The 21,435-nt window shown below is 36.8% G+C and overlaps 1 protein-coding gene across 11 annotated transcripts in view; it reads left to right on the top strand.

The window, feature by feature from the left end:
• ZNF644 (zinc finger protein 644) overlaps positions 1–20,357 on the top strand; it is a 78,317-nt gene extending 57,960 nt beyond the window's left edge. For 7 of the 11 annotated variants that reach the window (XM_064455476.1, XM_064455482.1, XM_064455475.1 and 4 more), the window contains 5 exons: positions 2,715–2,820; positions 4,087–7,133; positions 7,374–7,979; positions 17,931–18,033; positions 18,531–20,357. In XM_064455476.1, coding sequence (XP_064311546.1) covers positions 4,118–7,133; positions 7,374–7,979; positions 17,931–18,033; positions 18,531–18,723 — 3,918 coding nt within the window. In that variant the 5' untranslated portion in view covers positions 2,715–2,820; positions 4,087–4,117 and the 3' untranslated portion in view covers positions 18,724–20,357. Of the gene's footprint in view, positions 1–2,714; positions 2,821–4,086; positions 7,134–7,373; positions 7,980–10,544; positions 10,668–17,930; positions 18,034–18,530 lie in introns of all 11 variants that reach the window. The other 4 variants (XM_064455483.1, XM_064455484.1, XM_064455478.1 and 1 more) reach the window with 2 other exon arrangements.
• The last annotated feature ends 1,078 nt before the right edge of the window (positions 20,358–21,435 follow it).

The raw sequence follows: 21,435 nt of genomic DNA, 5'->3' as shown, positions 1-21,435 counted from the left end.
AAGTGCTGATAGTTTGCAAAAATACTGACGTTCAAGATTTTTGAGACAATAAGATTAGCTTAAGGCATTTAAATTATGATCTGTCAGCTTGAAGATAGATCTGACCTTACACTTTTTTTTTTTTAATGCTTAGACTCTCTGGCCACAGGCAGTCATATCTGCAGAGCTCATTATGATTTTAAAAACTGATATTTTATAAAGAAAAACAATATTAAATATTATGTAAAAATACTTAGATAAATAGGGGTGGAATGTGGCTTAGTTGGCTAAATAATTGGTTGTTTTCTACTTCTGAATAAGAAATAATTTCTATATAATAAATATCATATCATGTAAACCAGGAATAACATTTAACTGCACTACAGTCACTCTAGGCTTAACTGTAATAATTGAATTGAATTTGGCCTAGCCTTTTAGATAGTGTGTTTCAAAGGTATGAGCCTTGGATTGTGTATGCATGTGTAGGTTTTCTGATGTTGCCATTTTTACACTTGATATCTCCTAGGTATAGTGCACTATGTGCTTAAATAAAAATTACCTCAACTGTATATTGCTTGCCCTGGTAAAGGATATAACAAGCACTCTTTGCAGCAAATTTAAAGTTTGATCTCGATGTTTAATTTTTCAAATAGACTAAGTAAGGATGAATTACTATATATTTTGACAGAATTAATAATTGTGTATTTCTGTTATGGTATAGAGATGTCAATTTTAAAACTGTGATGGAAATATGCAAAGAATGTTACATTTTAAAACTGTGACGGAAATATGCAAAGAATATTGCATAGCCTTGGTTACATCTTAGTTGTTACAATGATTGATTCCCCCTCCCCGAGCATTCAGATTAGGTAGTGTTTCGGTTTGGCTACTGTGCTTCCTGAATGGTACGACTTAGGTGATAACACTTCCTTAAAAACGATGGCATTATGTAGAATGTTTTCTTGCACATGTCTAGTTACACTTATTGTCGTTGCTGCATAAATTTCTACTCATGGAGTAGATAATGTAAATGAAGTATTGAATCTTGGCTCATATGTCATCATAACTCTAAATTACTGTAATTTAAAAATATATTTTATATGTCTTCTTTAATATCATGCTGTTAAAACTGTTAACTTTCTTGCTGTTGTCCTGCACGTAAAGTAGTGAATTGTACCGCCCTGATAGCTGGAAAAAAATGTAGTAATTAGCAGAAAATTATTAAAATGTAACAGTGATGTTATTGATACAGTAAGCATTTCAGGCAGGATTCAAAGCCTGAAATCTGTAGGGACGGCTGTATTACCATAGAAGACTTCTAATCAAATCCATATGGAATAGTTCACAATCTGCATAAATACACAATGTGGAAAGGAGTCGCTTACAAAATTGCATCAGTGTAATGTTTTAGATATTGCTCATCTGATAACTCTGAAGAGTCTCAGTTTAAAGGTGATCGTATAGCGCCCTAGCCACCTTTTTAACTTAAGCTTGAACACTAATATTTAATGTCAGTATGGTTTTGTACATAGAGCAACATGGGTTTGTCTTCATCACGTAAACCTGCGAGAAGTTCTCAGGAGCCATTCTGATAATGAGGATTGCAGTCTCCAAGCAGGCATGATATTCTCAGTTTGCCTCCCCGCTGTTCGGGGGGTACCGATGAAGTTGCTTTAAATGGGAAGCGTCTGTTCTTCCTCTGAACCCCTCACACCAGAACAGATGGGTGGAACTTGGAACATGGAAGGTTTTACCTCAGAGGTGGTAACAGTGAAGCCACTCATTAACACTGAATTTACCACTTCGTTAGCAACGTTGCTTCCTGTTGAGAAAAGCTAATATAGGCTCTCAAATTGACTGAGCATACATTTGTCTACTCTGCAGTAATAAAATGAGGAAAGCGTACATCTTTCAGGCAAAATTGGCTTGCTAAATTTCTTTTAAACTTTTTGTGAACATTTTTATACTCTGCTGCCTGATACTATATGAAGCTTACACTATTCCATTGTAAAATTGCAGGAGCTGTTGTGCATCCTTGGAGGTTTCACTTCTTTTAATTGACTCTTGCGTTACTGATTCTTAGTGCATGTTTGCACTGCCCATTTCTAACGTGTACGTGATGTGAAGGCTCCTGCTGGGTGGTGCATTATCACCATTTTAGGGTGTAGCTTTGAATGTGATCTTATTGGAAGTCTTTATTATGGTGGAAAATGACCCATCTCAAAACAGCAAAGAAATGCAAAAATCTAAAAAATGGCAAGATGAGAACCCGGGGTGTCTAGTAGAACATTTGCATAAAGGTATGTTATAGATAAATAATAAAATAGATTGTACTTTTTAAGCATCTGACATGAGCGTTGCTGTATTTCTGAATTGGCTAGTTCCATGATTGAGTAGCAAAGAAAACATTTTTTTAATGGCAACATTTTTTCATTACGTTTATGCTACAAGTATAGTTACTTTTATCATCAAAATAGCAAATAAGTTGTATTACATTAAGGTTTGGTTTTTTTAGAGTTAAAGGAGGTTAAAGTGATTATTTTGTCCTTCTGCTGATCTGAAACAAAACAAGCACAGTAACAGAGAATTTCCATGAGACCATAGCTAGATCTGAACTGTGTGGATAGCTATCATAATGTTGAATTGAAAACCTAGTAGACATGCTGGACGAACTTGAGTGTGGCGTATAAAAATTAAAGTGGTGTTGTTTAACCCAGGTTGTTTTCTCTCCTTAGGAAAAAAGAATGTCAAGTGTGGTCTTCCTTGATTTCGATGAAGGACCATTGCAGGGAGCCATGGATGTTAGTTGTGAGTTATAACATCTTAATTCAAAGAGTCTAGGTAATGACTCCTTTTAACTGATCTCTATTCAGAATGTTAATTAGTAACTGAAACGGAGTATGTGATGGCAGGCATCAAATACCCCAAAAGATCAAAGTGAATAATACTCTTTAAGGGTAAAATAGGTGACCTCTGTAAAATAGAGAGGTGTTTCTGACTCCTATGTGAGTGTAAGAGGTAAATGTCAGGGTAGATGTAAGTTTACGCTCCTGTTTATTACACACTGATTTTCATGTGTAGGTAACTCCTTTGTGCTCACTAAGTATTGGGTAGATGTTTTTGTGTATGAATGAAAGTCACTTGTAGAAAGGCACATTTATGTACACAGGGCCTCCCAGAAGGAATTAATATGTAGTAGTTCTTTGTACTAGTAGATACTATTATTGTCTTGCTCTGGATTCAACATGGTGATTTCCCCTGGTAGGTAAATCCTAATTAAATGTTTCTTTCTAATTTTGGGGTTTTCCCCACCTCTGAGAAGATGCTATTTTATTTGCTTATCATTTAGAATTGCCTTATAACATGAGCAGGATCTGGTTTATTTATTTTAAAACAAGGAGAGTCCTTTTGTAAGAAGGGAATGGGAAGACATTTAATTTCTTAAGTGAGTTTGATCCTTTGCTATGTCTATCAGTAATCAGATGTTCAAAATCAGCTTAGTTGTGTGTTATCCTTTAATACCAAAGTAAGCACTTCAGCAGGCTTCTGTGTAGCATCAGGTCAGTTGTGTACAAGCACTTTGAAAAAAACGATACCTTGAGATACATAAATCTTATTTTCGTTTCCTAGGTGCTAAAGGGAAGCATGTTTTTTAAAAAATCAGTTTAAAAAATGACAGAAATGACTAGCGGATGTCTGCATAGCCTTTACTCCTAACTTGTTTTACTTCTAGAAAACAGCTAAAGATAAACTCTGTTTATGTTAATGTAGAGATAGAACGTATTTGCACAGTTTTTGACAATCTCATTTCCCCCATCTTGCTTGCATGTAGGTGTTCAGGCTTTTTTGAACTGGGATACTGGGCAGTGACTGGTTTGCCATATGGTTAGCAATATAGCATAGCAAAAAAGTATAATTTTTTCAATTGCTTCGCTGATTAATTTTAGACATGTCTTGAATACCCCAAGTAAAAAACCCAACATTTTTAACAAGTTCAAGGCATATTTTTAAATTACAGTATGAAGAAGTGTGATCCTGAAGAAAACTGTGAATTAAAATTGCCATTATGTCTGTGGTTGCCTGATTCTTTTCTTGTTTGTTTTTTAGTATAAATGTACTTAATGGACAGACCAGCAATATGGATGATTTAGAGATAAATACTGAAGTCACTGGTGCTAAAGAAGAAGAAGAAATCCTGTGTGATGATAATTTCATATCTGAGGAAGAAGGTGGCATTCCTAAACCACCAGAGAGTGACACGTCATTTCAGAAGAACAATACATTGACTCTGCCTGAGGAGCTATCAAGGGACAGATCTGAAAAAGCCTTAAGTGGAGGCCAGACTTCTCTATTTATACACACTGGTGCTCCTACTGTTTCTAGTGAAAACTTTATCTTGTCTAGAGGAACTGCTGTTAATGGACCAGTTTCACACTCCACCTCAACTAAGACTTCCATTATGAATAAAGGCAGTGTTTCATTAACCACTGGACAGCCTGTAGGTCATCACACAGATTCCTGCTCAACTTTGGCAGTGGTTCATGATCTTCAGCTGCCTGCAAAGAGTACAACGCAGAAGTCAAATCAGCACCAAGTTTTATTTTTGTTACCTGATGTAGCACATGCTAAGAACCTGACTCATTCCATTAAAAATCTACCTACCTCTGCTTCAATTGGTTGTGATTCACAGAAATCAGTAGGAAATAGTGTAGACAGCACTTTAGTAGGCCAAGTAGAAGTTTGTGAGGATGATAAAGATTTACTAGTAAAAGATGATTGTGTCGATACGTTAACAGGCATTTCCTCAGGTACAGGTGGTTTTAGATCAGGATGTGATCCCAACTGGGATCCCCAGAAAGAGTTCATACAGTTTCTTATGACAAATGAAGAAACAATAGAGAAGTCTCCTATTCACTGTAAAGTAGGTTTAGAAAAGAAGAGAAAAAGGAAAATGGATGTTAGTAAAATAACACGCTATACAGAAGACTGTTTTGGTGATACCAGTTGTATTCCTAGTAAATCAAAACTATTAAATGTTGACTTCTTAGAGCAGAATGAGGATCTACAAATAGTAGAACCACAAAAATATTCATTGAGTAAAGTAAAGCCTGAATCCACAGATGAAGAGCTGGAAGCTGTTGATGCTATCCAGCAGCTCATTTATAGTCCCACTAGTAACTGTGCAGAAGATACTTCTCCTGTTCACACTAGCACTTTTCTTTCCAATACTTTAAAAAATAAATGTGAACAGAACGATTCTGAATCGCCATCTACTTTCAGTACTGATGAACCATCATTTTACCCCTGTACAAAGTGCAATGTGAATTTTAGGGAGAAGAAACATCTGCATAGGCATATGATGTACCATTTAGATGGGAACAGTCATTTCCGACATCTCAATGTCCCCAGGCCCTATGCATGTAGGGAATGTGGAAGGACATTTCGAGATCGTAATTCACTTCTTAAACATATGATAATTCACCAGGAAAGAAGGCAGAAACTGATGGAAGAAATCCGTGAGCTGAAAGAACTTCAGGATGAGGGTAGGAGTGCACGGTTACAGTGCCCGCAGTGTGTATTTGGTACCAATTGTCCCAAAACGTTTGTGCAGCATGCAAAGACCCATGAAAAAGATAAAAGATATTATTGCTGTGAGGAATGCAATTTCATGGCTGTGACAGAAAATGAACTGGAATGCCATCGAGGGATCGCTCATGGAGCAGTAGTCAAATGTTCAATTATCGGTAGCGACATGTCCCAGAGGAAATCACAGAAAAAGGCATCCTTGAAAGATCCATATTTAGGATCCTCAAAAAAGTCATCGACATATATGTGTAAGATGTGTCCATTTACTACTTCAGCTAGAAGCATTTTAAAAAAACACGTGGAATATTTGCACTCAGTATCGCGCATTGATCCCTTTGGTAGCCATCTTAGACTAGAAAAAAGAAAAGGCAGCATAATAGAAGAATCCTTAGATTTTGGTGGCAGGACGAAACAGTTGCTCAAACAATCTTCCACTTTTCCAAAGAACTCTGCTTTAAAACAAGATGTAAAAAGATCGTTTGGCTCTACTTCACAGTCCAGTAACTTCACAAAACTTCACAAGAGGCCCTACAGGATACAGAAGGCTCGGAAAAGCGTTTCGCAGTCATCTGTAAGTGTGTGCAATCTAAATTCTACAAACAAGACCTTTTTGATTAGAAATAGCATTGACCAGAAACCTAAATGTTTTCATCAAGCAGCAAAGCAGAAAGCTAGTGTCAAAACAAGTGGTAATTATTTATATAGACACAAATATGAAAACTACAGGATGATTAAAAAATCTAGTGACTCTTATCCTTTGCATTTAAAAAAGGAAGAGTCCAGCTCTGTCAGTTCTTTACATTTATTTTCTTCATCAAGTAGTCCCCGTAATGATTGTTTTGTCGTGGAGTCAAATAATCTTGATTGCAAAAGGGCAGAAGGCTGTAAAGATCGTAGGCATGTAGCTGTAAAAAGAGTGGTTAAAGAATCCAAGAGGGAAAGCTCTGTTGCAGGAGATGATTTGGATTGCTATCCAGATTTTCTGCATAAAATGACTGTTGTTGTTTTACAGAAACTTAACTCTGCTGAAAAAAAAGACAGCTATGAAACGGAGGATGAAAGTTCATGGGATAATGTTGAACTATGTGATTACACTACACAGTCTGTGGAGGATGAATCTTACGGTGATATTAATCAGGAGCATGTAAACCTATTCCCCATATTCAAAGGTAAAATGGAAGATCATGAAGCTGGTGATAAATCTTCGCTTGGTTATGAGCAGAATGATGGCTTTTATTTTGAGTATTATGAAGATGCTGAGGGTAGTAACTTCCTGCATGATCTGCATGATCCTCAGAACTTGGAAAATGTAGGATCAGCATTGCCGAAGCATAATTCAGTTTTCCATTGGACTGATTTGTCACTTGAGAAGAAGTCCTGCCCGTACTGTCCAGCAACCTTTGAAACAGGTGTTGGATTGTCCAATCATGTCAGAGGACATCTTCACAGAGCTGGACTAAGCTATGAAGCCCGGCATGTTGTTTCACCAGAACAGATAGCAACAAGTGACAAAATGCAACATTTTAAAAGAACTGGAACAGGAACTCCCGTTAAGCGTGTTAGAAAAGGTAAGTTGTTTTGGTTTGGGTTTGCTGTGGGGTTTTTGGGTTTTGGTTTGGTTTTTTGGGTTTTTTCTTTTTTTTTTTTTATTTGGGTATAAAGTAAAGGGGACAAAGGGGTTTACTGAGCACTAAACATGACTTGCTTTACTTTGTTGTAAAGCCTCTCTTCTTGTCCTTGGGATTTGCTTTTGTAATGTTTGACTGTATGTAATTGTCAAAAAACCATGAAAATTATTTTCTTTGTAGCAATTGAGAAATCTGAAACTTCCTCTGAGCATACGTGTCAGCTCTGCGGAGGCTGGTTCGATACTAAAATTGGATTGTCTAATCATGTGCGAGGACACCTGAAGAGGCTTGGCAAAACCAAGTGGGACGCGCACAAGTCTCCGATCTGTGTTCTGAATGAGATGATGCAAAATGAAGAGAAGTATGAAAAAATCCTAAAGGCTTTGAACAGTCGCCGCATTATTCCCAGACCGTTTGTCGCTCAGAAATTTGCATCAAATGATGACTTTTTATCTCAGAATGTTATACCTCTTGAAGCATACCATAATGGCCTAAAGACTGAAGATACATCTGTGTCTGCATCGGAGGAAGAAGGGCTGAGTTTCCTAAATGAATGTGATGAAACAAAAGCAGTGCTACATGATGAAAAAAAAAATCAGTCACTTACACTGATAGAACTGCTGAAAAATAAGAGGTTAGCAGAAGAAAGGAATCCTGATATTTCTCCTCAAAAGATCCATAATCAAACTGCAAGAAAGAGGTTTGTTCAGAAATGTGTTCTTCCATTAAATGAAGACAGTCCATTGATGTATCAGCCACAAAAAATGGACTTGACTATGCAGTCAGGTAAGATGATGTTTCTAGCTGTCTTCACAACATTTCCAGAGAATCCTTTAGTTCATAGAAAATGTACAAGTGCAGAGTATTTTATTTGGGATTCTGTTCATTTAATTCTTGTTTCATTTCCAGAGGACACTGACTGTGAGAGGTAGCACAGCAAATTTTTCTGATGTGTTTTTCCTAAAGTGAAAAAAAAACCCTCAGCAGCACTGGGGGGTTTTTGCATGGAACATAGTTCCTGTTCTGCATATGGCTGGGCATACAAATTCAAAGCGGACACAAAATGAGCCTCAGTAGGGAAGAAGACACATCCCGCAATAACAAGTTGAAGTGTCCATGCATATTTGGTAGACTAACAGTTCTGAAATGTTTGGGTTTGTAACTCTGTTTCTGGGCATTAGAACAGCTGGTTTGGGAACTACTTCCTGTAAATCTTTGAGGTCTGTGCAAAGCAGCATTTGCTCAAACTAACAGAACTGTTGATACCATTATAAATGCATAATATTCCAAATTGGTGAATCACTGTCAACTAATTTTGGTGGTTTTAGGCAAACATACTCTTGCAACCTAGATTAATTCTTGTTTGTTTCAAAATTGCAGCTGCTGTGAGAAACTGATGCTTGCTTAGGGCCTGTCTCTCCCGGTGAAGACCTGTGCTGGTTCAGGCTTTGTTGGAATACAGTTGTAGCCAACAGGTTTCTAATGCACAGTCCCTGCCCAATACAGCCCCTCCACTGAGAATTGTGCTAATGAAACAATTCTACAATCAACTTCCTAGATACTCTGTATACTGATAGAGCAGGATTTTAGGGTGATGTTTTAACCTACTTGTCACATAAGTTATTTCTAGTCTTGGAGAATTCTTACAACATCCTTTTTAATGTGTACGTAGAGCTTGCATTTACCTGTTTCTTGTTTGGACACCACTGTATAATGCTCCAGGATTCTTTAGATTGAGGAACAAGTTCTTATTTTTATACCCCTGACTTTTTTTGGTTCTCTTGGTTTTCTTGTTTATTACCCAGTGCAGGTTAGTGAAACTGGCAGTGCCTAGTACTTTTTCACCTCTATCCTTGTCTTCCTTTGAACAAATAAAACCATTAACAATCCAATGTGCTCAGAAGTTCTTTTAGGGGACTACAAAAGTGTGGCGATCAATTTCTTACCAAAGGTGGCTTTCTAAAATGATACAGTAGAGGTGGAACAGAATTACCTTTAATGTCTTCTGGACGTCTGTGGCTGTCCTTTAAAGACAGGAGATTGCTTAATAAAGGAAGTGTATCTTTGACAGGCTTAACGATTTGAAAAACAATGCTAAAGGATTAGCTTGCCAAACCTGACACTGTGTATTGCTTTCTGTTTAATATTTACTGCTGAATGCTAGGTAGCGCCTGCTTGGTTGTGGTGAACAACCAGGTAAAAATAAACATACGCTTGCATAGTACTAACAGTTACATATAGGGCCCTATAATTATCTGTGGCTGAGGTAACAGAATTCGACAACTAACGCACTGTGCCAGTTGAGTTAATAAGAAAATATTTAACATCAAGTTGAAATTCTTCTGTTTTTCCTAAAAAGGCAAATATTCTAATCCTGGTTTTAGTTTTTAAAAAGGTTTTTACCAACCAAGTGTTCTTCTTCTGTAACTTGCCTGAAAAACAGCATGTCTTCTGTGGGCTGCTGGAGAATAGGATTCTTTCTTTCCTGCAAACAGAGGCTTTCCAGCTGAGTAGTCTTAGCTATTTTTAATTTATTCTTCTAATAATTTATTAGTAGAGAACTTGAAATATTGGTAGACCAAAACAATATATCTTTGGTAAAATGAAGGGAGAAACATTATGGGGAAGTTGAGCAGGGGATAAGCTATAATGGTTTCTTTGTCTGGTAAGTGAGGAGTTCAGTATTGTTTCACTGTTTTCCTGTGATAAATAGCATGTTGCTCTGTTGATCATTTACTTAGCACAAAGATTTTAGCAAAAAAACCTTCAAATCGTTAACTTTCATTATCAATTGCGCTTCTAAAGTAATGAACAGAAAACGCACTGAACAAAATGTTTTGTCTAGCAGCTGTTCAGTGGTGTGTTTTACCACCTTTTTCTCCGAGCCTTCGACAGCAGCCTAATTTAGTATTGAGCTCTTCAGTCTTCTGGGTAAAACACGTTTATTACCACTTTGTCGACTAGACTTTTAAAATTCTCTCTATTGGAAATGTTGCAAGCTCTGAAATTTCTCAACAGAATTGTGCTATTCAAATTGCAGGATTGTATTTTGGGATTAGAGCTTCATAATGTGGAGACCTGTAGGAACTTGATAGTAGGTATTAAATGCAGAGTAGCCTAATGGGCTCAAGTTGCCTCCTTTCTGTTCTTTTTCAAATAACATGGTTTGGCTTAAAGCACTACATGGAAAACTAATAACGGTTAACTTGGATCCTTCTAATATACTAAACAATTGCGTCAATGCAGTGAATATATTTTAAACCATCTTTATTGCAGAAAACTTTTTACAACGCTTTGAGAATTTCATTTTTTGAAGAGAGAACTGGATTATAGTTTTCTTTTGAATGATAGGTATGCCTGTGAAGCTTAGAACGTGTGTGCATTGCAATACGACGTTTACAAGTGCTGTTAGCCTGTCCAACCACTTACGCGCTTATGCACGAAAGAAGAGTGCTGGACTTTTGACTGGGACAGGTATGTTTTGTTACAGATGTAAAAGCAAGTCTGTCTATGATACATTTTCCTCATCAGACTGGACAAAAGCATATGTTAATTCAAAATAATTTTGAAGCTTCTGCTGATAAACAATTTATTTGCCATAAAACTTCAGCAACTTGTAAGAAAAGGTATGTTGCTGTTGTCCACTCTCATGTCTGATTTTCATTCTTACTCATTTATTTTGGATCCAACACTTAAGGTATGTAAGCAAAACTGAGAGATGGTCACTTAAATTCATTCTCCGACAATATCACAACTTCCAAACCAGCTAGTTGGCCTTCTAATGAAGTGTTTAAAAGTACCTCAAAAATGAGAGGGGGGGAAAAAAAACCCCACAACAAACCAACAAGCAATTTTTACAATCTAGTACATATAATTACTAAGAATACTGTAGTTAAAATAGGAAAAGCAAGTAATTTTACAGTTTGTCTATTTTTAACAACATATTGTATGTAGTTGGTTTCATTTCTTGTTTGGCTCACAACCCAAAAACTACCTGGTCTGACATGGAGTGAGTGTAGTACAGCATTTGGCACTGCTATTGATGTTTTTTTAATAAAACACCCTTAATTTTGAAATGCCTCTAATAGCCCGTATTTTGACTCACTTCCAGAGACCTGCAGTTTGCTTGGCTGTAGGCAATTTCTGAATTTACTTGGATTATTACTGAGATTAGTGGGACTTTCTGTGATTGACGGCAAATTGGGGAGCAGACATGGAGTATAGTGAGGAAGATTTGGAGATGGGAAGTCTGGAATGTCCAGTAGTTAAGAAGGGCAGCCATCGAGTTTTCTGTGTCAACAGCACAGACTTTTACATAATGCTTTGGAAAAATGCATTTTTTTTTTTATCTGCAGATGTCATTCTTAGCATAACTAATTACAAATAAACTAAGTTTCAGGCTTTCTCTGCAGAAGGCCAAAAGAAATATTTTTACAAACTGGGCTTGTGGCTGCCAGGTCTTACGTGGTACTAAGTTAGTACTATAGCAAAGTAGATCTAGAAGTAAGTCAGCAGGCGCAGTAATGTCCAATGTGTAGGAGTGTATGCCTTTAGTTAGTGATTGTGAAAATTTTCACGTTTACTCAGAAAGATGGAGACAGTGGACTTCATTTACCACTACTGTGCTTTGATATTAGCCCTGTGGTAAGTTACTTTGCTTATATACCTACTGGTAAAATATTTTTCAATAGCTATATATTTAAATTGCACATTGAAATCTTAACAATAATTCAGTGGAGGAGGCACTGTGGCAAACAGGACAGTGCAGAGACTGGATCCTGGAAAAGCTCCTTGAACCTCAGTTTCCCTTTTGGTAAATGGGAAAAGTGAAGGTAGCTTATTAAGGTGCTTTCAGGGATTTTTGTTTATTTTCTTTAAGAAATGTATTTTGCTAGTGAAGTAGTAGCATACTCATCAGAACAGTTGCCACTTTCTTTAAAAGAACTGAAAGAAAACTCCTGAGTCCTGTATCCTGGGACCTAGCAGCTTGTTTAAAAGTAGGTTAGAAACAAAATGAGGTAGAAACAAAGCTTAGGAAAAAAAAAAGGTTTTAGAAACAAAATATCTTTTGATCTCAGAAGTTGGAGCCGAGCCAGATAAATAGCCTGTACTATGTGGATAAAGTCCTTTCACTGAAACCAATGACTTAGAGAGGCTTAAGTTCTAGCTGTAATATTACGCAACCAGTGGATATTTGTATTAACTTGTTCGTTACCACTAGAACTGATGTAATTCTGTGAAGTTTGCAAACTTTGCTCGTTGACTTTTCGTGCAAGCTCAATGGAAGGCTTGTAGACTAGAAAATACACTTTTAAACAGTGGCTTTATTTGATATTCCACTTTATATTGTAAGTTTTGAGAAGAGGACGATGTTAATGCAAGGTCTTGCTTGCACACACTAGTTTTAAACTTTGCTGTGAGTGTTGTTCTTGGGGAGATTTCAGTTTTTCTTACTGAAAATGGTTGCAGTTGAGAGCAATTCTGTGATGTCTTCAGTTTGGCTTCAGCCTGGAACCTGTATGGAGGCAATGAGGATACGTTTGTACAGGTTCCTTCTGTTTCCACAAAGCCTTTCTTCTATCTTCTAAAGTAAACATAATTGGCAAAAAGAAATCAGGCTGGCTGGATATTTGTCTGTTTCTTGCTGTAATTAAATAACTGTGTAAACATGAATGCTGTAATTCTTCAATTTGGCAATGGTTATGGGAGCTTCCTAGGCATTACTGCTCAGTAAGAGGAATATGGTAATCTCTCTATCTTGCCAAAGTGAGACCTTTCCTAGCGCTATGTTAGCTTACGTATTGGTCTTCTGCTCAGTTTATCGGTCTCTCTGCATCTGTTTTTGATATTGACTGTTATCGTGTGGCTTTTCTAGCAGTTGCCTTGCTTCTTCAGAGTCAGTAATTTGATCACATTTAGATAAATCTTACTTTTTTTTTTTAAATGCAACTTGACAGTTTTAGCAGTATGGTAGACATAGTTAAGCATAATGGTAAATTTTGAGAATGGACTCAAGCAAAACATCCTAGAAGTTAAACTTTCTAGGCTGTTGGCTGTTCAAAATTAGTGTTTATTATTTGTGCCTATAGTTAATCAGTATGGATCCACTGTATAGCAAATGCCTGTCTAGGTTCATTTGGATAGTTATTTGCTTTTGTATTAATGCTTATGTGATGGTCTTCAGATGTCTGACTGGAATGTAATTTTTTTTAATGCAGTCCAATTTTGATCAATGCAATGATTTAATCGCTTGAGTAGACGCTGATTTCCTTTTATACCAGTGTTGATGAATAGCAGAACATTAGTGTTTCTCAGAGAATGTGGCGAACTTGCTTCTTTCTGATTATCTTTACAACATTGGACAGACCAGTGCAAAATCTTCAAAATGCATCTTGCTCTTCTTGGAACAATTGTATATTGAACTTCCTTCCTTTTCTTCTCTGTAGCCCTCTCTTCCTCCCCAAACGCTCTTGATATTCTCTTGCTCCCTGGCTTTTTACATCTTATCTTTGACTCTTTTCTCAGTCTCTTCTTACCAGCTGTCATCTTCTGGGGATCACCACTGTCTTTGGTCTGTGCTTCTGTAGATGGAGACTGCTTTTTCAGACGTCTGGGAGAGAACAACAGAATACTGAGCAAGGAGTCTGGCCTTTGAGCCAACAGTATGACTGAGGTAGCAGTTCACGTGGCCATTACGCTTCCAAATAATTTCTAATATTGCTTTGTCAACATTGTAGCCTCAGACAGCTTACTGTGGAAGCATATGCAGCTACAGCAGACATCTGAGATCTGCTGGCTTTGTGTGTCTTTATTATGTGCTGTTATAACTGATCACCTGGCACAATGAGCTAATTTTTAGTATCCTATAAAATCCTTCATGGAGCAAATTACTGGATGATTTTTTAATGCACAGTAAAACTGTGCAGTAATGATGAGGATCGAAAGCAAGTGATTGAATTTGAAAAATTTGTGAATAAATATACAAGAAAGATTATTAATTTTTACTTTTTAATTGGCAGTGTTTTTAAATGGTTAATTAGATCCATTTATGTGTGCAGTTATTCAACTTGTGTTGGTTTACGTACGCTATGACAAAAGTAATGAAGTCTGAATAAAGACCCAGCTTCAGTCTTCCTGAAATGGGAAGTGTTCCATGTTGGGGGACATCAAGAAGAGAGCATGCAAATGAGCACAGCTGCGCTTTAACTTGGAACCTCAGACCAAATGCCATGGCATGAAGGGCCTCTAACTGTGACTTTTCTACTTCGTGTTGTTTTAGGCACACTCATCTTAACCTCCTGTCTCCATCTGCTTGTAGTTTGTCTTGATAAGCGGTTGCAGAGGTAAAGAAGGTTTTTACATACAGCCTTCTAACCCAGCATATATTTTTCTAAATAGTGTGCTCTGAAGTTGAACTTGAGTGCCTCAAGGAGATTCCTCCAAAGTTTGTCTTCTGTTCTAAATGGGTTGTTTCTCTGTCATGCTGTATCAGAGGTTTGATGAAATGATATAACTGGTTATTTACAAAAAGTTTTTGTATTAGCAAATAGGAGGCATGAGGTGGCCAAACTTGAAGGAAGGAGGCTTCTTCCAAAAATCATTGGGCCTTTATGGAGAATGAAGGATGATATCTGGGAGCCATGACATCCACAAAGTAGGCGTTAACAGTGGATAGTTCCTGCCTCTCTCTGGCCATTTGCTGCAACTTCGTGCAGCTTACTAGAGCTAAATTATTCCTGGTCTCTTCCTGAAAGTGCTAAAAACGTACTTTGAGGAGGTTGTGCTTTGTTACAGTAAAGGCATTGGAAGAAGAATAACTGAGTTTTGGTCAGATTGTGGCTATGCTTTCTTATGGGTGAGGCAATGGCGTGACTGACTCGATGCTTGCAAGCACTTGTGCCGTATCAACAGAGTACTTAAGTGTGTGCATGTGACTTCATTTAAACTTGTTACTCTGGATAGACAAAAATAAAATTAATGTAGCAGTCACTGGTACATGTCTCTGATAACAGGTGTTGAAATTTTGGTTTTCGGTCGGGTTTACTCAGATGTTACTCTTTCTCCACTTCCTTCCCTGCTTCATTGAAGTAACTTCAAAATGTACTTGTGCTGCTTTGTGCCCCCTAAAATGTGAAGGGATATGTTTACTAGGTCAACAGACAAAAGGAACCAAAAATGCCCCTTGCAGAACACAGATTTAGTATTCTCAGTATTTTCTATCTTTTTTTAACAGCTTCTTGCCTGGGCAAATTCACCTCCAATCTTAGCAGAGTTACTTTAAGAAGTCATTGAGCGATCTGAATATTTTTTCTTGATGTCTTTTTGTGATATTTTCTGTTCTTTGCTTGGTAATTTCTCTGTCTAGAGCCTCTGTTGTAAATGGCTCAGAGAAGATGCCCATTCTTTCGTTTTCCTCATTTTCTCATTGTTCTTGGAAAAGGTACTTTTCAAGGAAGTAGAAACTACCTTTCCTGATATATTGTGGCAGTTTGTGTTGCTGTCTATTTGATTGCACGGTAGTTCAGAGGGGTTTGGCTGGGTTTGGGTTTTTTCCAATGATTACACACACGCGCACATTAGGTTTCCGGAACTCTGTGGAAGACCAGTTCAGGTCTAGTAAGAAAATGAAATCTCTCTGAAATGCTTGGGATGTATGTCAGTAGAATCAAATTCCTTGATGGGAATGAATGTCTTAAGTTTGCCAACATGAAGGAAATAAGCTAGCTCTTGTTTCAAATGTAGATAGGCTTCTCTAAAAGGAGCCTGCTGTCTGCTGCCTTTTTTTTTTTTTGACTCATCAACTGACATCAACTAACCGACATCAGGTGCAACGCATGGATGTGTTTGCATTCAAATAATACTGACTTCTGTTTCCCTCCTTCCCATGATGTTCTGCAAAATAGGCAATGGCAAAGCTTTTGCTGTAATAACTGCTTCAGATAAGTCACCCCTCGTGCAAATAGTTCTCTTCAGAGAATGGGTGTCTGGGTTTCAGTATTTTATCAGCCTGCATTTCTGGTGATGCTGTTACTGGTGTTGCAATATGTTAAATATTTATGCTACTTGGTAGTTCCTACAGCCTGAAAAATAGTTAGATTTTTTTCTTCCTAATTATATGAAGAATATGCTTTTGATGAGAGCATAAAGCATTAAGAACCCCTTGCCTATTCACTTTTCCAGAAGTTATCTTGGCCGTTTCTGCCTCCCTCTCCCCCGCCACCTTGGGTTACTGTCTTTATATCCAGACTGCTTTCATTGTTGCTATCAGAAAAAAAATGCTGTTGAGCCTCATCTTCCTAATGATGGCTTGACCTGGGGTCTGAAGGAAGGCTCTTTAGGTTGGTATCTGCTTTATACTTGTTTGATTAGTTCTCTGGTACCTTCCAACCACAAAAATCCATTCTAATTTTTCTAGATACTGTAGGAATCTTTAAATCTGGGGATGGAACTGGGAAATATCTGGTGTATCTACAAGTCCAGAGTTTGGCTACAGGGTAAAAGCTTGAGAGGTGCTCATTTGAAGGACATAAGAAAAACGAAGGACGCAATCAAGACTGTGTGATTAAATCAGTATGTTTTGCCTTACCAGATGATGTCTTATGCTTCAGAATACTAAGAGGTTTATTCTTCCTTTTTATATTACAGGAGTAAAAACTTAGACAAGTGTAACAATTTTTTAAAATTTTACTGTTAAGATGCTTCAGTAGCAGTGTGTTATGCCTTTTTGGTATTGAGAATACCACTTGTTACTGTCTTTCAGGTTTCTGTGGAGTTCTAGTGTCGGTGTCTTGTGTTTTGGAATAGAGTGTAGCTAGATATACTTCTCAGTTCAAGCAGTCCTAAATTTCTTGTTTTTTCTTGAGCTTTATCAGCTGTTTTCATCATAACAATATTAACTCAGTTTAATCCCCTCATCCCCCAACTTTGCCTGCTTATTAGAATCTCCAGGTTTTGTTACAGATTCCTGTTACATCTGTTTGTGGGAGGTACAGAGCTCAGTGCTAACTGAACCCATTTGCTATGTGTTCCCTGTTCACACACATTATTTTTATACATAGTTTCAAACGCTTAGACTGAATTTAAGCAGTGGCCTTGCCTTCCCTCTTCATTGTCCTAATACCAGCTCCCACTGCCAAGGATTAATTCATAATTTTTGTAAGACGCATTAGAATTCAGACAGGAGTGAGGGGGAAGCTTCATTTGAAATTCTTAGAATAAAAGGACAAATTTTTGCTTTATGTTGCAAACAAATGGCAGGTGTTTTATTCAAACTATAAATTCTTGATTGTATTAGCTGAAAGCTACAACTTTGTGAAGTTGTAACTTGTTGAACACGAGTGGACTGATGATGGTACTTGAACTACAAAACAAGTTCCAAGATTTTGACAGCGGTTTATGCATGAAAGAGAATTTCCAATGGTGCTTTGCTTCTGTATCATTCTGCAATAGGTTAGTAGGTGCTTGCTGATACTAAAACAACAGTTTAATGCTGAATGTCAATTATCTAGTCTTTGAAAGAGCAAGCACTGTGCTAAACTAAAAAAAGCAAGCTTCATGCGTTTTGCCAGTAAATTTCTTAGAGCACTGTAATTGTTTTGGATTTACATTATAATTAAATGTAGAATAACAAGGAGGTAAATGTCTTTTCACTACTGCTATAGGGGATGCTTTCTAAATATCTCTGGTTAACGCTCATTGAAGTATCACTTTCACATATGGAAATTTCTCTCTTCTTAGCTTTAGACTGTAAGCAAAAGAAGTCAAGGTCAAGATCTGGAAGCAAGAAAAAAATGCTGCCATTACCTCATAGTGCTGATGAAGTTTACATACTCAGATGCAGGTACATAGGATTATTTTAATTGAAAGAACACATTCTTAAGAGCTTGCTAATTTTAGTCGTAAGAAAATTTAAGATTGTATCCTGTAAATGTTTTTGTGATTAAATTGAACAATAAGGGGGGGAAGCGGTCACCTGCTTTCATTAATTTGAACAAGCGGACTTGAATCAGTCATACTCGGGTATTAGGTTGCCAGCTGGTTCTCTGGCTAACGTCTTATTGGTCATGTCCGAGTAATACTCTGTCCTTCGAAAGAAACCTTATGTAAGAACAACAGATTGTTACTGTGCTAGTGTTAAAAATGTGTGAAAGCTGTATAAACTGCAGGGGGGGTTTGTGCTCACAGTTACTACAAATGAACTCAATCATGAAGGTTTTCAGTTAAAATACATAGAAACAAACTTCAAGAAAATTAAGACTTTCCACTTAATGTCTTTATTTTATAACTTTTCAGTAGAGCTAGATATATCTTGATGGAATAATTCTAATATTTGCATAGGTTTTGTGGTCTGGTCTTTCGAGGACCTTTGTCTGTTCAAGAAGACTGGATAAAGCACTTGCAGCGACACATTGTCAACGCAAATCTTCCACGGACTGGAGCTGGCATGGTTGAAGTCACATCACTACTTAAAAAGCCTGCTTCAATTACTGAAACTTCATTTTCTTTACTGATGGCAGAAGCAGCATCATAGAACAAGGAAACAGTTTAAATTTTAATTGGATGTAAATTTGAAATACTTTGTCATTTTTTAAAATAAATTGCTACACTAAATTATGTTTATAAATGCTAAAGACAGAAAAATAGAGGAAGTGGATTACAGTAACATCAAAATAAATTGAATACTTAACAGTTACAGTAAGTAGTCTTTATATTTTATATAGGGTGGAAGATGTGTTTTTAAGGTTTATTATGTTTTTGTCAGTTACTGTGTTCACTATCGATACAAGACCATTACATGTATGGCAGCCATTTTTAAATTGTTGCACATGGGTACTTAAAAGACAGATTTTAATAAAACAAAGAAACCGTGTTCTCTTCAGTGTTACCCAAATCAAGGCTCTGTTTATTCCAAAAAGAATTACATAGTAAAATAAGATATTATTATATTTTGTTTGTATGTATGTAGTGTTTTGTATAATACCAAGAACTGCTAATACAATTTACTCAACTTAGGGCATTAAATATCATGTACTTCATAGTTCAAGAGACTGTTTCATTCAACTAGGGCAATTAGTACTATTCTATCTAGGTGTGTTAAGTGTTTTTTTTAAATCACATGAGGCTTTTTGTACTAAAAAGTGGAGGGAAACTTGTTTAAACAAATTTCTAAGAGAAATATGTACATAATACTGGAAATTTGTGGTAAGGAAATATTCTTTACTTCAGTTGCATTTCTCACTGACAATAAAGCGGTGCATCCATGCTACCTCCTACTTGTCAACAAAGATGGTATTTACCCTTATGTTTTTGTATCATAGTAGATTCGATCCAACTTTCTTTATTACAAAGCATCTTTTTTTTTTTTTAACAAGTTTGTTTCTTTCTGATGACCTACTTAAAGTCTGACTTGCTTACAGAAGTTTGCCTCTCTACTATTTTATTTAACACTGTAGAAATGTACTAATAAGCATTGCTCACTACACGGTTAGAGTAGACTTTTCATTTATAATTCTGTTTAAAAGATTGATCATTTTAGAAAATTCGAACACAGATTGAAATGTTTCTACATATGAAGAGAATGTTTACAACTTAAATTTTAGAGCTTGTTTTGGATGTGATTATATGTATGAAAACTGTAACACTATGCTCATGCTAAGGACCTACTTACAGAATTACTGAAATAAATGTGCTGTGAGGATGGAAATATGGTGCAGGTGTCTTGGTCATGATGAATTGTGTTTGTTCATTTAAACTGTCTTCAGAACATGATTTTTGTTTAAATCAAATCCGATTCCTCTACAAATCAATTTTGTATGCAAGTAACATTTCATTTTACTCATATAGGGTAACAGATACTGTAGTTAAGCCAAGGATATGCATTGATATTTTCTTTATATGTAAATAAAGTTAAAAGCAGTTAAAACAAGAGGAGTATTTTGGTAGAGTATATACATACCTCACTGCCAGTGAAATTGCTTTCCTATGGTATATCTCCTTACCAGAAAAATCTCTAAATAAAAAGGTTTAAAGAAAATCTAAATGTCTATAATGTGAAGCGTTTATTTGCATTGTGTGAATTAAGTTTGTGAAATTGATTTGTCTTGCTTGGGATTATCATGATCCTAAAGAGTACATTTACTTGCAATAAACAGACTTGTTCCCAGACGCATCACATTTGAGTGGTTGAAAACACGAATAAACGTCTGTCTTCCTCTGTGCGCCCAGCTCAGAGTTAACACACCAGGCTTGTTAACGGTCCCAACAAATCGCTGGGCTAAAAACGCACAGCTCTGCAGGACACGGTCCTGAGACGCGGCCATCCTAGCTCCGTCAAGGCTAGCATTAAAATCAGTGCCAGCGGGTGTTTTACCGCACATGTTGCTGCAGATAACTTTAGCTTTATTGTCAAAATTTATCATCCATTCACCACCAACCCCCGCCCTGTTTGTTTGGTGTTTTTTTTTTTTAAACTGGAAAAATCTGCATCAGTACATTTAAAGGCTGGAGGAAAAAAATACTTTAGAGATTTTAGGAGAGAGAGAACTGGGATGGTGAAGTGTATTGTGGACAAATCGTGTATGCGGACAAATTATGTGTATGCAGACTAAGATTTCTAAATTTGTGATGATTGTGGGATTTTTTTTTTAATAAGCTATGAAAAGGGAATATTTACAGCAATGTGTTGAAACAGAATGGAAGTGATGAAATCACCCTGAATGTTTCTAATGCTTTAATAGAGTGCTTGTTTACCCTTCTCACCAAAAAAGGTGCTTGTGAGAGCACCAGATTTTGTGGCTGTTTAACAGATGAAAAAATCAATTAAGTGCAAATGATGTTTAGTATTGTTGAGAATGCTTGTGAGGTGAAGCCATACCGCGCAGAACTTAGCAATAGCAAAAAAAACTGTTAGGTTCGCAATAATGGAAAAAAGTTAATTCGTTCTGCTTAATTCAGTTTAAACCCCAATAGCGAGCTGCTTTATGTACCAGTAAAATGCAAGGCTGTGTTCGAAGGGCAGGGAGCTCTAGGCCTGATCGGTTTCCAAAATGAGATTCTTTTGATGAGGAGCTGCGTGCCCGGCGTGCGTCAGATCCTGAAGGTAGTTTGAAAAATATACAGAAGTTCTAGAACTCTTATTATTAAATTAATTGCATATATGGTTGATATGGACTGATTTATTTTTAATAATAATATAGTACCCTTAAGCTTCCTTTAGCCTCTAGTCCTCAAGTGGGACTATGAG

The sequence above is a fragment of the Phalacrocorax carbo genome, chromosome 6 (genome assembly GCF_963921805.1).
Source record: "Phalacrocorax carbo chromosome 6, bPhaCar2.1, whole genome shotgun sequence".
In the NCBI taxonomy this organism is placed as follows: domain Eukaryota; kingdom Metazoa; phylum Chordata; class Aves; order Suliformes; family Phalacrocoracidae; genus Phalacrocorax; species Phalacrocorax carbo.
Note: the sequence above shows the minus strand (reverse complement) of the source record. Positions and strands in the feature narration are given on the sequence as shown.